This window comes from Anoplophora glabripennis, unplaced genomic scaffold (genome assembly GCF_000390285.2).
Source record: "Anoplophora glabripennis isolate ALB-LARVAE unplaced genomic scaffold, Agla_2.0 scaffold252, whole genome shotgun sequence".
In the NCBI taxonomy this organism is placed as follows: Eukaryota; Metazoa; Arthropoda; class Insecta; order Coleoptera; family Cerambycidae; genus Anoplophora; species Anoplophora glabripennis.
This window is the reverse complement of record NW_019416370.1, coordinates 300,077-314,882: the sequence shown is the minus strand read 5'-3', so window position 1 is coordinate 314,882 and position 14,806 is coordinate 300,077. Positions and strand designations below refer to the sequence as shown.

Below are 14,806 nucleotides of genomic sequence, written 5' to 3'. Positions count from 1 at the left end.
GGCCTTATGACGGCTCATTTTTTTCGTCTCGACTTATATTTTCAATATATGCAATTGGAAATTGTAATTTCATAGGCTAACCTCCTCGAAACGGCGTATAAACAAATAGTGTAATTTGTTTATAAGGTTTTTCGTTAATAACTTTGCGAAGAATGAATATTTTTTAAAGCTGCTTTGATATTTGTAATATTGGTAATTTTTCAAATTTAAAAAAAAAATTGTTCTAGGACCATTTTTAGTCGAGATAGCATTTTTTTTAATTCAGAACTTGATCAATTAACATTAAGACCTGAAATTTCGGGAATAAATCAATCAACCCTTAAACTTCATAATAACGGTTAAAGATATCGAAAAAAATGCATTTTATAATAATTTTTAACCCTTTCAAAAACGTCCTCGAATACATTTTTACACCTGGAATGTGGTGGGGGAAATAAGACAGAAACGTTCCGAGACTTCATATCTTAACTGCCCGAAAATTTTGCGATGTCTCCGGTAATTGTGGACCAATTTTAACGTTTTTATTTTAATCTGTGGTAGCGCATGAAAATAATAACAACTGCACGGTCCATTTTGCAATAATTAATTATTAATTTGTTATAAACTATTAATTTCGAAAAAACAATTTTTTTTCGCATTTTTTCGAGAAATAATTTTTCACAATGGTAGCAATAAATAATTTTCTTAAGAAACAATATTTTTTGTAAAAAAATTCAGGAAATGATATATTTTTTATGTATAAAGTTTATTTTAATGAGAATCGAGTGTTTTAATTTACATACTTACCTGTTTTAAAATATACGTAATATGTAATTTAATGTTAAAAAATAATACTATTTATGCACATTACATGCAAAAACTCGATTCTCATTAAAATGAACTTTATACATAAAAAATATGTCATTTCCTGAATTTTTTTACATAAAAATATTGTTTTTTAAGAAGATTGTTTATTGGTACCATTGTGAATAATTATTTCTCGAAAAAATGTGAACAACATTTTTATTACAAAATTAATAGTCCATTGCAAATTAATAATTAATTATTGCAAAATGGACCGTGCAGTTGTTATTATTTTCATGTGCTACCCCAGATTGAAAAAAAAAACTTAAAATTGGTCCACAATTAATGGAGATATTGCAAAATTTTCATCACATTCACATTCCAGGTGTAAAAATGTATTCGAGGACGTTTTTTAAAGGGTTAAAAATTACTATAAAATGCATTTTTTTTCGATATCTTTAACCGTTATTATGAAGTTTAAGGGTTGATTGATCTATTCCCAAAATTTCAAGTCTTAATGTTTATAAATAAACAAGTTATGAATTTAAAAAAAAACGCTATCTCGGCTAAAAATGGTCCCAGAACATTTTTTTTTTTTAATTTGTGAAAAATTACCAATATTACAAATATCAAAGCAGCTTTAAAAAATATTCATTCTTCGCAAAGTTATTAACGAAAAACCTTGTAAACAAATTACACTATTTGTTTATACGCCGTTTTGAGGAGGTTAGCCGATTAAATTACAATTTCCAATTGCATATCTTGAAAATATAAGTCGAGACGAAACAAATGAGCCGTCATAAGGCCCTTTATTATAACGCTAACAACCGCGTTTTACAATTGAAAAAATTCTATTTCTAATAAACAAATGCAAAAACTCGTAAACACATACATATTTTTTAACTAAATTTTCAGGGTTTCTTAAGCGTAACAAAATACAACTTTTACTGCAGTTTAGAGACTATTTATGCTCTTTTCTTCTATTTACAGCAAATTCAAATTTCGCTGGTTTTTTGCAATTGTTTAAACAAATTGTTAACGGATTTTAATTTAGCGGGTCTCAAATGAAGCGTTTTTTGAAAACCTATAAGTATAAACAAAAGCAAAAACTCCTGTTGGGGAACACTTTTTAATGCAGCTAAAAAATTCAATTTTCGGTCATATTTACGTTATAATCATTGTTTAAACAATGATCTTGTTGTTTTAAACCGATACTTTTTGGGAAATATTATTTCCTTTTGCCTAAACTAACAACTAAACCAATTTTATTTCATTTACTGGGCTATTTTGTCTTGCTTTGCTGTACACCAAAAAAATATCCACATTGAACACTTGTAAGACCGATGTAAACAATAAATCGCGGTAATAAGTGTTACGAAAACCGCAGTAATACTGAAACTATATATTTATTGGCTCATATAGTGCATGACCTAAGTGTTAAAGTCGGGTTGAAATTACTCACCTCAAGACAACAACTTGTTTTGGGGGTGCAATAATTTTCCAGGAGCATGAAACTAGCTCCATCATATCTCGATCGTAAGTTTGGTCTATGATGGAAGGACCGTTAATAACTGTTGCCCGTGTGATATTTAAATCACAACCTGTAAATGCAAATAAATTTATAAATGATTAACGGGACTCCTACATCTGTTTCCAGATTTAACTAGAAAACGGTAAATGCTTGTGACAAGCGGCAAAAATACCACACAAGCAGACCAACGATAAAGTTTTTTACTTGCCGTCATCTTTGTACGTGAACTTGAATCCCTTTTTGTTGCCAGAAGGGTTGGTTTTGAAGGTGACGATAATATGGTTCCTCCTCAAAGGTGGCGGTTTTCTTGTACCACAAAAAGATTGTCCCATAAAAGAATATCTTGAGGGGTACGTTGCCGTAATCGTTACATTGTCGTGTTTACACTCCTCCGATTCTGAAAATGAAATATTAGCGGTTCCGCTGACAAATAATTCGTAACTTTACCACCTTCTAAATCGAAATCATCGAAGTGGAAATTGACAACATCCGTTTTCGATACAATTGTGTACACACAACTTAAGTTTCCCTTGTAGGATACGGGATACCCTGGGCTGACTACAGTGTGTGGCGTGCCTGTTGCCTCGAGGGTTCCCCCACAAATCCATTCCCACTTGGCCTAAAAAAACATGAGTTCTCACAACTGTAACTTAACTCAATGTTACCAACTTTAAATCCACTCCCAGTTGTTCTGTTGTCACTCCTGAATATTATTCTCATTCTGTCTCCTGTCGACTGCACGCTATTAGGATTATTACGGCCGCATACTTTGGCGATCGATGTCCATTGGTCATTTTTCCAGTTCCAAATCTGGATAAGTTAAAAAATGTTAAATCCCTCTAGGGTTTAAACACGGTTTTTGTAATTTGATTGTACGGTGATACAAACTTGAACTTTGGAACTTGCCTCCACACAATCGTTTGCACACTTGTCGCTGGTTTCGATTTGGAACCTTTCGATAAAGTGAAGACGAATGAAGTATCCGAGAGTGGCTCTAATTTCCCACACACACTCCGCGTTATTCGGATAGTCCCGGTTGTAGTTTGGCGTGCGAATGAACCTCTCCCTGTCGTGGTAGATCCCACCACAGCCTTAACAAGAGCAGCAAGATATAACAACTTTATTTTACAATATAGTTTTTTTTTTTTTCAAAAAATTGCTGATTTATCAATATTAAGGTCTGAAAAAAATTGAGAGGACATTTTTTTTAATTCATGAAAAAATGTCAGGTTTCAAATGGCAATAATGCCATTCCGATTAAATTTCAATGATAAGAAAAACACCTGCATTTTTTGACCCGAAAATAGAAGACAAAGTTTCGGTAGATTTTCGCATATTTCCAATTATTTTGCAATACGCTCACAATTTGCACAGGAAAGTACAATTATTAGAGAAAATTTTAATCCCAAGATGGGTCACGTAAGTGCATTACTGTACGATTTATTGAAACTTGAAAAAAATGTCTTGTTTTTCGAAAAACTCAATTTTTGCAAAAACTATTAAATATTTTGCAATTTTACAAAAATGCACTTATTCTACTTGCCAAGGACAACTAACATTCTGAAAGTTTCGTAAGTTTCGTAAAAAAATCTTTGGTTTTAAAGATATAGAAGTTTTAAAAAAATTCGATTTTTAGCCGCTTTTTTTTTGCAATTGTTTATCAATTGACATCGGGCTGGACTTTTCTAGAATGTTTAGTTTTTTTTAAAGAAAAAAAAAAACGGGTTTTTGCAAACTTTGGACGCCATCTTCAAAATGGAGCCCTAACATTGAGTTGGGGTAAAGCAGTTTTCCTAATTTTTACGTGTCTTTGTTTACTGAACTAAATTTTGCCAAAAAAACGAGGTTTTTTCGACAATTTGACTGACTGGGCAAAATTTTATTGTTTTCAATAAAAACAGATCAATCATTAAAAAATTATTTTGAATACAAGATAATAGACCGATCGAAATAAAGTGGAAATGGTAAAGGGGCTTATAATAAACGAAAAAATAAATAAATGCGTGAGCAGGGGCGGCGGAGGGTTGATTTGGGGGGTTGAAAACTTATGAAAAATTCTATCATTAGGATTTCTGGCGAAAGTTGACGTCAAACAAAAATGTATCCAATACAAAAGTTGTAGATCATGCAAAAATCTACAACTTTTAAAAAAGTAACTTTTTAAAATAATCTCAAAATTTCCGAAAAAAATGTGAAAAACTGTTTTTTTTTAAAATTTTTTGTTTTTATTTCTCATTTCCGCAAAAATAATTTAATTTTGACGAAACTTAGTGAAATTATACCCTTCTGTGTCTTAAATAACCACAAATTTTTTTAGATAAAAAAAAAATCAAGAAGTTTCCGAGATATTCATTTTCTTTTTTTTTTCAAAGGAAAATTCTACTTTGAAGAATCATCATACAGTGATTTTCTGGTGATAATTTTTTTCATTTTGACATATAATTTTTGGTGAAATAAAAAAATCTGTATTCACAGTTCAAAAAGATGCTCAAAAATGCAAAAAAATTAAAAATGACTTGCAACAAAGAATTTTTCAGTAATCGTTGATAATTTGTTTAAATTAAAAAGAAAAATTCAAAAACATTACACCATTCAATAAATTGCGTATTTACAATACCACTTTTTTCGCTCTATACAATGGCGTCAACATTTTTGCAATCCGACGTTTCGTCTTCGAGGGGCCAACATCGGTTTAATTTTTTTAAATACTTCGCTGCTATTTTTATGAAATTTTTTTATCATCTAATTCAGAATTTAAAGTGACTAGATTTGAATGGTGTAATCAATTTTTGAATGTTTCTTAATTTAAACAAATTATCAACAATAACTGAAAAATTCATTGTTTCAAGTAATTTTTAATTTTTTTGCATTTTTGAGCATGTTTTTGAACATGTTACTACAGATTTTTGTATTTCACCATAAAAGTATGTCAAAACGAAAAAAATTATTACCGGCAGAACTCTGTACGATGATTTTTTTAAGTAGAATTTTTCTTTGAAAGAATATCTCAGAAACTTCTTGATTTTTTTATCTAAAAAAATTTGCGGTTATTTAAGACACATAAAGGTATACTTTCACCAAGTTTCGTCAAAATTAAATTATTTTTGCGGAAATAAGAAATAAAAAACGAAAAATCAGAAAAAAAAACTGTTTTTCGCATTTTTCTCGGAAATTTTGAGGTTATGTTAAAAAGTGACCTCTACAAAAGTTGTAGATTTTTGCATGACCTACAACTTTTGTATTGTATACTTTTTCGTTTGACGTCAACTTTCGCCAGAAATCCCAATGATACAATTTTTCATAACTTTTCAACCCCCCAAATCAACCCTCCACCGCCCCTGCTCACGCATTTATTATTTTTAGGTTTATTATACCCCCTTTTACCATTTCCACTTATAAAAGTCCAGGTAACAATTATTTTTTCTCCAAGCGCAATTTGGTTGGACTATAAATATAAAAATTCCGGCAAATGTTACATACCTAGAGACTCGGCTTCGTATTTCAGTTGAAATCCCGTCCCTGTAGATCCGACTTCGAATCTGTACTCTACCCACAAGCTGTCGCCCTGAGATATTATACCATCGGGCTTGTCTGTCCCGCAGTATTTCCCGATCCTCGGGTGAGAACGTCCGTTTCCGTTGTAAATGGCAATGAAACTTTTGTCACAGTCGTTCCCCAGGTCCATATTAAGAACAGTGAGGTTTACAGTCTGTTCTTTGTCGACTTGCACCAGCCAGGCGCATTCTACCGATTGGGAAGACTTGTTCGGGAAATTTGGACTAGACAAGAAACCTTCTTGTTTGTTTAGGATCCCTCCGCAATCGTAGGTATTGTACGATATCGTGAAATTCATCTGACCGCACGCAAAAGCCTTAAACAGACAGAGCTGAGCAACAAGGACATGAGAATGATGCACGTCACTTACGACTAGTTTCGTTACGGGAAATGGGGACCGAATCACGTAATTCTGAATAATTAGAGGACACAAAGTAACTAGAATTCGATCCTCTTGATTCGCCACCCTGATAGCCCATAACGAAGTTTTACATTGCAGATTTGAAACGGCTTTTTTCCCTTTGACTTCTAGACTTATCGTTAACGCGAAGGTCTGGTTAAGGAACGTGTTCTTGTTGTGGTGCGTCCAATGGCACCAGTAAGAATTATTCCTCGAATCCGGTTGTGTTAGAACGCCGGAGTCGGCGGTGAAGTCGCTAGAACAAACTAAAAATATCGTTAAATGAACTACCGGGCGGTTAATTGAAATAACGCTCACTCGTAGGTTTATTCGATGAGAAGGAGGCTTTGAATCCACGGTGATAGGAAAAGTCGTGGGGCCAAAAGATCATCGCCATCATATTTGAACTTGTTTCGAAAGTTCGATCGGATGTTTCCGACCCCAGCAATATGGCTAAAAGTATGCTCGTTTTAACGGAACCGTCGTAGAGTAATATTTCGTCGTAATCGGAGTCTAGATCTAAATCGACGAAATTAAACGTTATGCGACGTCCGCTTGGCACTTCGAATCTCCACCTGCACAGTCTCCGGTGGATTGCCAGTGGGTATCCGGGAGACGTTATTTCTCCAGACTCTGCCCTTATGGTACCGCCACATTCTGAAAAAAATTGTTTTAAAAGTCTAGTCCTGAATCAGTATTCTTTTTATTATTACGAGACATGCTGGCATTGAATTTCAATCGGAAAATCGACCCAGGCCCTCCTATATAGTTCACTTGAGCTTCGTTGCTTGATGTGGTGAGAGGTGGGGGGAGAACACTTCCATTGTATTCACCGAGTTTTGTTACTGAAATAGCAACAAATATTTTTTTAAAAAAAGTACCCTCTACGACCAACAGGAGCCAAGATAAGAATTTTTTTAAAAAATCGTAGCGCTATTGTTTATAAACATTAAGACGTGAATTTTTCGCAAAATAAAGTTTACGATGTAAACTACGAGATCCTGTGAATTGCATCTAAAATATTTTTCTCTCCCGACGTACTGTTATGGGATAAAAACCGACGAAAATTGAATCTTAAATATTTTTCTCCCCCGACGTACTATTATGGGACAGAAACCGACGAAAAGGAAATGGGCCCATCCCTTGCGTTTGGACGAGGAGTAAGCGATGAATGGATAGAAGGTATTGAAGTGAATGGGGGCCCAAAACTCCATAGCTTCGACTTTGGCATATCTCCACCACCGATCGACTCACGACAAAACGGTCTGGATTTTCGAAATCTACGTGTTCATTAGTCTAGGAACGAAGTTTGAACGGAATCCAGAAAAAAAATTTTTTCCAAAAAGGTACGTATTGAATTTATTTTAAAAATAAACCGTTTCAAGAAAAAGAAATTATCTCGGCTCCTATTGGTCGGATTGAGGCGCTTTTTTTTCTTAATTCCTGTTTTTTAAGCACTATTTGATGCAATTGGCTTGAAATTTGTATATTAAAAAATTGCCGAGATAAGGACCCTATAGTAGGATCATATTCGATGCAAAGTAATAAATCATTGCCTGTCAAGGGATCCAGTGCCATACGCTTTTAAGGGTTTTAGAAATTGAATAATTTCTTTATACATTATGAAGGGACGAAGGGATCAGTTCACGTCTGGCACCCTTGTTCCTACAAAAATTCCTTTATTCTCATAAACTATTTATTTTAAATATAATTTATTATAAATCCAATTTGTTTTTTAAATTCCACATGTGTACTACATTTTACCTCTATGCGCGCCACTGTTGTTTACTTGTTTTTTGGAGGCGTTCTCTGTTTTACGATCAAGCTCGCCAGGTTAGTATTTGACGTATAACCGACCACTTCGTACACTCGATACACCTGGGCGACTACAACTACTACCAAAGCACAACAGTGCGTATGCAGCGGTATTTCAGATTTAACATTGAATTTCATTTTAAATTTGAAATGGTTTATCTTACGCCTCCTAAAAATGATGACACAATTTTCCTTTGATAAAAGACCGACAACTTTTTGCTCTTCTTTGCATTGAACACGATCCTACTATAGTTACCGGTTTTTTTTGGTTTTCTGTTAATTACTCGTTAATACGCTTGCGTTTTCGACTTTATAATTTTGCAATAGGCTTCCATTTTGAAATCCGTTCTTTACTTAATTTTAAGCACATAAAATTCGAGTTAGACGCGATTTTTGAAACAGACGTGTGTTTGGTCTAATTCGCCCGGATTAATAATAGATAGAGTTTTTATACTTACCGTTATTGAACAGCAGGTTTTTCTCCAGAATAGTGATTTTATTTCCGCTCGTATCCAATTTTAATTCAACAAACTGTATGTTTAAATAATGGCCTAGAGGCCCGACAATGTGCCAAGTGCAGTTGTGCTTCGGATCTTTATTTTGTCGAGGACTCTCGATTTGGCCCCGGTAGCCTTTTACGGTACCACCACAATACGCCAACGATATTTTGGCCTTAAAACCGTTCCTAGGTACTTTAGTGTCGGTGAAAAATTTCACAAAGATCACGCTGTCCGTCGAGAATTGTGTGCCGGGTGCGTTTCGGCAGTATCTGCCAATGAGACGGGATAATTCCGAACCCCCGTCTCTCACTTCCACGTATTCTATTCCGCATCTGAAAATTTACAAGGGATAAATTTCTACGTCGAGTTTCCGATTTCGTTAACGTACGCTGCGGAGTGGGTCAAGTCGAATCGTTCCTCGAAATCTACCCGGAGCGAGTCGCCAGGGGGCGCTCTTATCATCCACGAACACTCCGTGTAGGGATGCGGGATGTTTGGATAATTTGGTGAATTTATTTCCACGGAGTTGTCAAATTGGGACAATATTATTTCGTTTCCGCATCCCACCGATATTTCCTGGTATTTCAGGACGAAACCCTGAAATTCGTAACCAGTTGATAGGTTGACGAAGTCGTGTGAGAATAATTACCTCAGTGGTCGGGAAATTTTTGTATTTTACATACAAGCTGTTTCCGGTAGTGTTCAGTGGTTCTGGAATGGTCGTGCCGCAATACGTTCCATTCCCTAACAGAGGAGAGTCTGGATATTTTCCATTTCTCAACTGAAACAGTCGTAGACTTAGGTTAGAGATTAAAAAGATGGGAGTACGGGTCAATTACCATCACATAATTTTCACATCCTCTCATACGGTTGTGGTCAATTTGTATTTTCTCAAAGGTTACTTTAATTGTTCTTGCGGTACGGACGGTTACATTCCATTCGCACTGAAATTTAATAAGTCACTGTTGCAGTTAAATTGTAGTTATAGCCCAGTGAATGAAATTTGTAATACACGTAAATCAAAAGGTAATTCGTTTCAGATTGAAACTTGGTTTAATCGTTAGTTATCGCTATCTCGGCTAAAAATGGTCCCAGAACAATTTTTTTTTTAAATTTGTGAAAAATTACCAATATTACAAATATCAAAGCAGCTTTAAAAAATATTCATTCTTCGCAAAGTTATTAACGAAAAACCTTGTAAACAAATTACACTATTTGTTTATACGCCGTTTCGAGGAGGTTAGCCTATGAAATTACAATTTCCAATTGCATATCTTGAAAATATAAGTCGAGACGAAACAAATGAGATGTCATAAGGCCCTTTATTATAACGCTAACAACCGCGTTTTTGCAATTGAAAAAATTCTATTTCTAATAAACAAATGAAAGAACTCGTAAACAAATAAATATTTTTTTACCAAATTTTCCGGGTTTCTTAAGCGTAACAAAATACAACTTTTACTGCAGTTTAGAGACGATTTATGCTCTTTTCTTTTATTTATAGCAAATTCAAATTTAGCTGGTTTTTTGCAATTATTTAAACAAATTCTTAACGGATTTTAATTTAGCAGGTCTCAAATGAAGCGTTTTTTGAAAACCTATAAGTAAAAACAAAAGCAAAAACTCCTGTTGGAAAGCGCTATTTAATACAGCTAAAAAACTCAATTTTCGGTCATATTTACATTATAATCATTGTTTAAACAATTATCTTGTTGTTTTAAACCGATACTTTTTGGGAAATATTATTCCTTTTTGCCTAAACTAACGATTAAACCAAGTTTCAATCTGAAACTAATTTTTTTACAATTTTTTTTTCATTTACTGGGCTACTAAGAATTACTGGTTTCCCATTAACAATTTTCCATTAAAAGAGAATTTTGAAGAAAAAACCTCCGCCTCCACAGATCCTAGCCCGAGAACAACAAGAGCAGGACAAAGATTCCTTGCTCGAAGGCTGTAAATCTGTAACTGACGACAACCAGCCAGGGCTTAACAACCCGAAAAACCGTAAATACTGTAAATATCAGCTGCGGAGGCTTTAATAGCTCGAACTTAATTTTTTTCTAAAAAAAAGTTTTTTTCAAAAATTTTCACGAAAGTGTCCGTTTGAAACAGTTCTGTCTGTCTAAAATTTAAATGTACTCATTACTTATTTGGACCCTTTGATAACGCTGGTGGCGTCAGTTTTTCCTGTCGGTACAGTTTAACAAGAATTCCTACGGAGAAAAATGTTTTATGTGCTAAATAAAAATCGCACTAAACTTACGTCAAATCCGTAGTTACTGGCTACGTTAACATATATAACACCCGTGGGACCTTCCATCGATCCGCCACATTCTAAACAAAAGAGAAAACGTAAATTGAGCAACGTTTAAAAATCATGTTAATATTTACTTTGATAAACCGCAGCTTTAAATCCGGTCGTGTTGAGATTCCCATTCGTAACGAACTGGATTTTGAGTAAGTTCGTAAACTGCAGATTCTTATATTCGCCTTCTTTTCTACAAACTGTCTTGATGAGTACCCAGTCGTTATCCTCCGAACCCTTCTGGTAGAAATTAACTAAATCCTGCGTACACACCGGACTGAAGCGCCAAGCAGGTGAGGACAGGTTTATATCTTCGACGTCGACCGACAGGTGATTCATTGGGATCGTGGAGAATATCCATTCGCAACTAAGGTTTGACCCATAACCGGGCGACGTAATGTGATAGGAATCGTTCCTTCCACTCATGTCTATTACGTCCGATGACCCGCAACTTTGATCTGAAAAGTTTTAAGGCATATTTGCTTACGCGGCAGCTTGTGGCAATATATACAGGGTGGCCAAATGAAAACGAAACGGAGCCGTTTTCAGGAACTGCGTCAAGATTGTAGAAAAACGCTCAGACCCGTCGATTTTAGATTAAAGGGGGACATTCTTTGCCGGTATTTTTTACTCCGCCACTTTCACCCCCAAGCAAGGGTAAGCATCGCCCCAAAATATTTAAATGGCATTGAGGGTTGAGTAATATTCTTAATAAGTATTGGTCGGAATTACAAAATTTAAAGTCCGCCGTAAAGAGAATTGTAAGAGCTTTCAAAAGAAATATTACTCAACCCCCAATGCCATTTAAATATTTAGGGGTGATGCTTACCCTTGCTTGGGGAGTGAAAAAAAAAATACCAGCAAAGAATGTCCCCCTTTAATATAAAATCGACGGGTCTGAGCGTTTTTCAATAATCTTGACGCAGTTCCTGAAAATTGGTCCGATTCGTTTTCATTTGGCCACCCTGTATATTGCGACGGGAATCGATACAGTATTCTGTACATATTATAGTTTCGGAAACACAGGGTGTTGAAAGTTAAAATTTTAAATCGTTTTTTTGCGATTATTCTGAAAATATGTAGGTTAGGAACTTGAAAATTTGTGAAACTATATTTGTAAGGCGACGAATAAGATGCGTGTTGTAATTTCAGCATTGCTTGTAGAGGGGGCCACTTATGACCGATTTTACCGAAAATTTAGTTAATAACTTTTTACCCTGTATATTTAACATGAAACTTTCAACACCCTGTATTTCCGAAACTGTCAACTTTCGGATAAGGCATGTTTGCGCCAATGGTCGATTTTTTCGCCAATTTTGATTTTCCCATTGTTAATGAATCACTCTGTATATTTGTGGTAAAACAAATTTACGTTTCTTACTGGTAGAAACGGTCGCATTTGTTGATATTTCCTGTGTATCGCTTATTTCAAGCCATTCTATTAAAAACTTTGTACCCATTTCGACATAGTACGCATAGAGCTTAATATATAGCGTGTTTGTGCTTGATTTTATAGGATCGGGGAGAGTGCCATCACAAAAGGACGACCTCAACGCTGGCGCTTCACTATCGGCACCGTCGTAAACCTATAAAAACGAAGGGTACAAAACAAAGAGATCGCAATAAAACGATACTTACAATCATACTGTCGTAGAAACAGCTTTTGTAATCATTAGAAAACATATAAAATTCATTGAAAGTAAGCAGAATACGCTTTTTCGGGTCGACCGTAATTTTCCAGGAGAAATGGGTGTTGCTGTAGTACGTCTGTGGATATAACGGCGAAGCTATAACGCCCTTGGGTCCAGTGAGATCATTGTCGACATCTGCGGTAAAAAAAATAAATAAACTGTAGTGTTTTATTCAACTTCAAATTATTTTAACGTCAACCTAATTCGTATTCTCCGTAGAAGCCTTTAGCTGCGACAGTCGTGTCGCTATCCAATTTGCTGCTCTTAAATAACATCCACAGTGTTCCCTCGTGAGTGACATTTAAGGGTTTATTCTTTCCGCAGTAAACGCCCAGCAGTGGACCCGAAACGTTGTGTTTCCTGATCTCCAGGAAATCCATATCGCAGTTTTCCGATTCCAGTAGATCAAATTCATGGAAACTTAGGCTTATTTTGTTACCTAAAATGGGAAAATCGTTTACTTAGATAACCGGTCAAACGTAGAGTAGAGAATACTAAACGACGCCACTCATATATTGCAAACGATAGTATTAATTCATACCGGGTGCCACTCTTAATGTCCATTCACACTGCATGTCAGGCGGGTACTTATCGGGATATCCTAGACTAGCAAAGAATCCCTTAATCGAATTGAATGTACCTCCGCAATCTAAAATAAAAAATATGGCAGTACTTCCCCTCGATCTCAATAATTTAGGAATTTAATCTAGTTCTCGTAATGCGCTTAACTTACGGGAATCAAAGACCGAGTACGTAGCGAAGAAATCAATTCTGCGATTCAACTGAATCGTAAGGGCTGATCCGTCGCTGATTATGGGCACTGGGGCTTGCGGTTCACAGTAGCTTTTCACAAGAGGGGACTCAATTGTTTCACCACCAAATATTTTCACTGGAGAATACTGGCACGAATACGCTCTCGCTTGCATCCGCGTTATCGTTAAAATTATGTGACGTGCTGAAATAGGTAATTTTACTAATTTTTATTCGTCACACATGAGTTTCTAATGAAATTTTATGTTTTGAGATTTCTGTTTTACATTTGACTGCCTAATAGTCCAACCAAATTACACTTTGAGAAAAAAAATTGTTACCAGGACTTTTGTAAGTGAAAATGGTAAAACGGCTTATAATAAACCTAAAAAAAAATAAATGATAATATAGATAAAAAAATCAAGAAGTTTCCGAGATATTAATTTTTTCCGGTCTGAAACACATTTTTTTTAAAGAAAAATTCTACTTAGGAGAATCATCGTACAGAGTTCTTACGGTTCAAATTTTTTTCGTTTTGACGTATACTTTTTGGTGAAATAAAAAAAATCTGTAATCACAATTCAAAAACATGCTCAAAATGCAAAAAAAAATAAAAAATGACTTGCAACAATGAATTTTTCAGTAATTGTTGATATGCATGTTTAATTTAAAAAAAATCAAAAACTGATTACACCATTCAATTCTACAGAAAAAAATACAAAAAACTGTGCCTCATTGTTTGACCCAAAACTATATTTTTGTACAGTATTACTATAAACATCTAAGTCGAATTACAAAAGCTCAAATGATAAATTATCTCTGGATGTTTTGAGATTTCAGCAATACAAAGTATTAACTGCAAAGTCTACTGTTGACGCGAAACCCGAAAACCCGAAATTTTGCAAAATCGTTTTATTTTTTTAGCTTGTTTTAGCTATCATTTAAAATTTTTCCTATTTACGGCTCTTAACGCTTTCAAAATATCTGTTAGATGAAGTCATAACAGTATAAAAGTCAATACCGCACAAAATATCCAATAATTTTTTTTACTAATTGTTGGATATTTTGTGCTGTATTTGACTTTTATACTGTTATGACTTCCTCCAATAGATATTTTGAAAGCGTTCAGAGCCGTACTCAGGAAAAATTTTAAATCATACTTAGAAACATTTTTAAACGATTACAATAGCAATATCATCTAATTCAGAATTAAAAATGACTAGATTTTGTCATAAAAATAGCAGCGACGTGTTTAAAAAAAATTAACCTGATGATGGCCCCTTGAAGACGAAACGTCGGATTACAAAAATGTTGACTCCATCGGATAGAGTGCAAAAATGACAATGTAAATATACAGTTAATTTTAAAATTCGTTTTCAAATAAAGCCAGAAAAAAAATTAAACAATTTTGCAACATTTCGGTTTTTTCGGATATCTCTGGAACTCTCGGAATTTTAAAACTTTCTAAACGGC

General features: G+C 34.6%; 1 protein-coding gene across 1 annotated transcript in view; it reads right to left on the bottom strand.

Moving 5' to 3' along the window:
• The window catches only part of LOC108910432 (cubilin), a 31,220-nt gene that overhangs the window by 4,548 nt on the left and 11,866 nt on the right, over positions 1-14,806 (bottom strand). Inside the window, exons 30-49 of the mRNA XM_018715023.1 lie at positions 13,317-13,538; positions 13,125-13,232; positions 12,783-13,022; positions 12,531-12,718; positions 12,274-12,478; positions 10,979-11,350; positions 10,851-10,921; positions 9,424-9,528; positions 9,234-9,365; positions 8,973-9,181; positions 8,543-8,916; positions 6,983-7,114; positions 6,588-6,926; positions 6,240-6,535; positions 5,795-6,185; positions 3,221-3,405; positions 2,984-3,124; positions 2,765-2,933; positions 2,523-2,711; positions 2,246-2,384 (exon numbers count right to left, since the gene is read on the bottom strand). Of these exons, the coding sequence (XP_018570539.1) occupies positions 2,246-2,384; positions 2,523-2,711; positions 2,765-2,933; positions 2,984-3,124; positions 3,221-3,405; positions 5,795-6,185; positions 6,240-6,535; positions 6,588-6,926; positions 6,983-7,114; positions 8,543-8,916; positions 8,973-9,181; positions 9,234-9,365; positions 9,424-9,528; positions 10,851-10,921; positions 10,979-11,350; positions 12,274-12,478; positions 12,531-12,718; positions 12,783-13,022; positions 13,125-13,232; positions 13,317-13,538 (4,207 nt within the window). The remainder of the gene's footprint in view (positions 1-2,245; positions 2,385-2,522; positions 2,712-2,764; positions 2,934-2,983; positions 3,125-3,220; positions 3,406-5,794; positions 6,186-6,239; positions 6,536-6,587; positions 6,927-6,982; positions 7,115-8,542; positions 8,917-8,972; positions 9,182-9,233; positions 9,366-9,423; positions 9,529-10,850; positions 10,922-10,978; positions 11,351-12,273; positions 12,479-12,530; positions 12,719-12,782; positions 13,023-13,124; positions 13,233-13,316; positions 13,539-14,806) is intronic.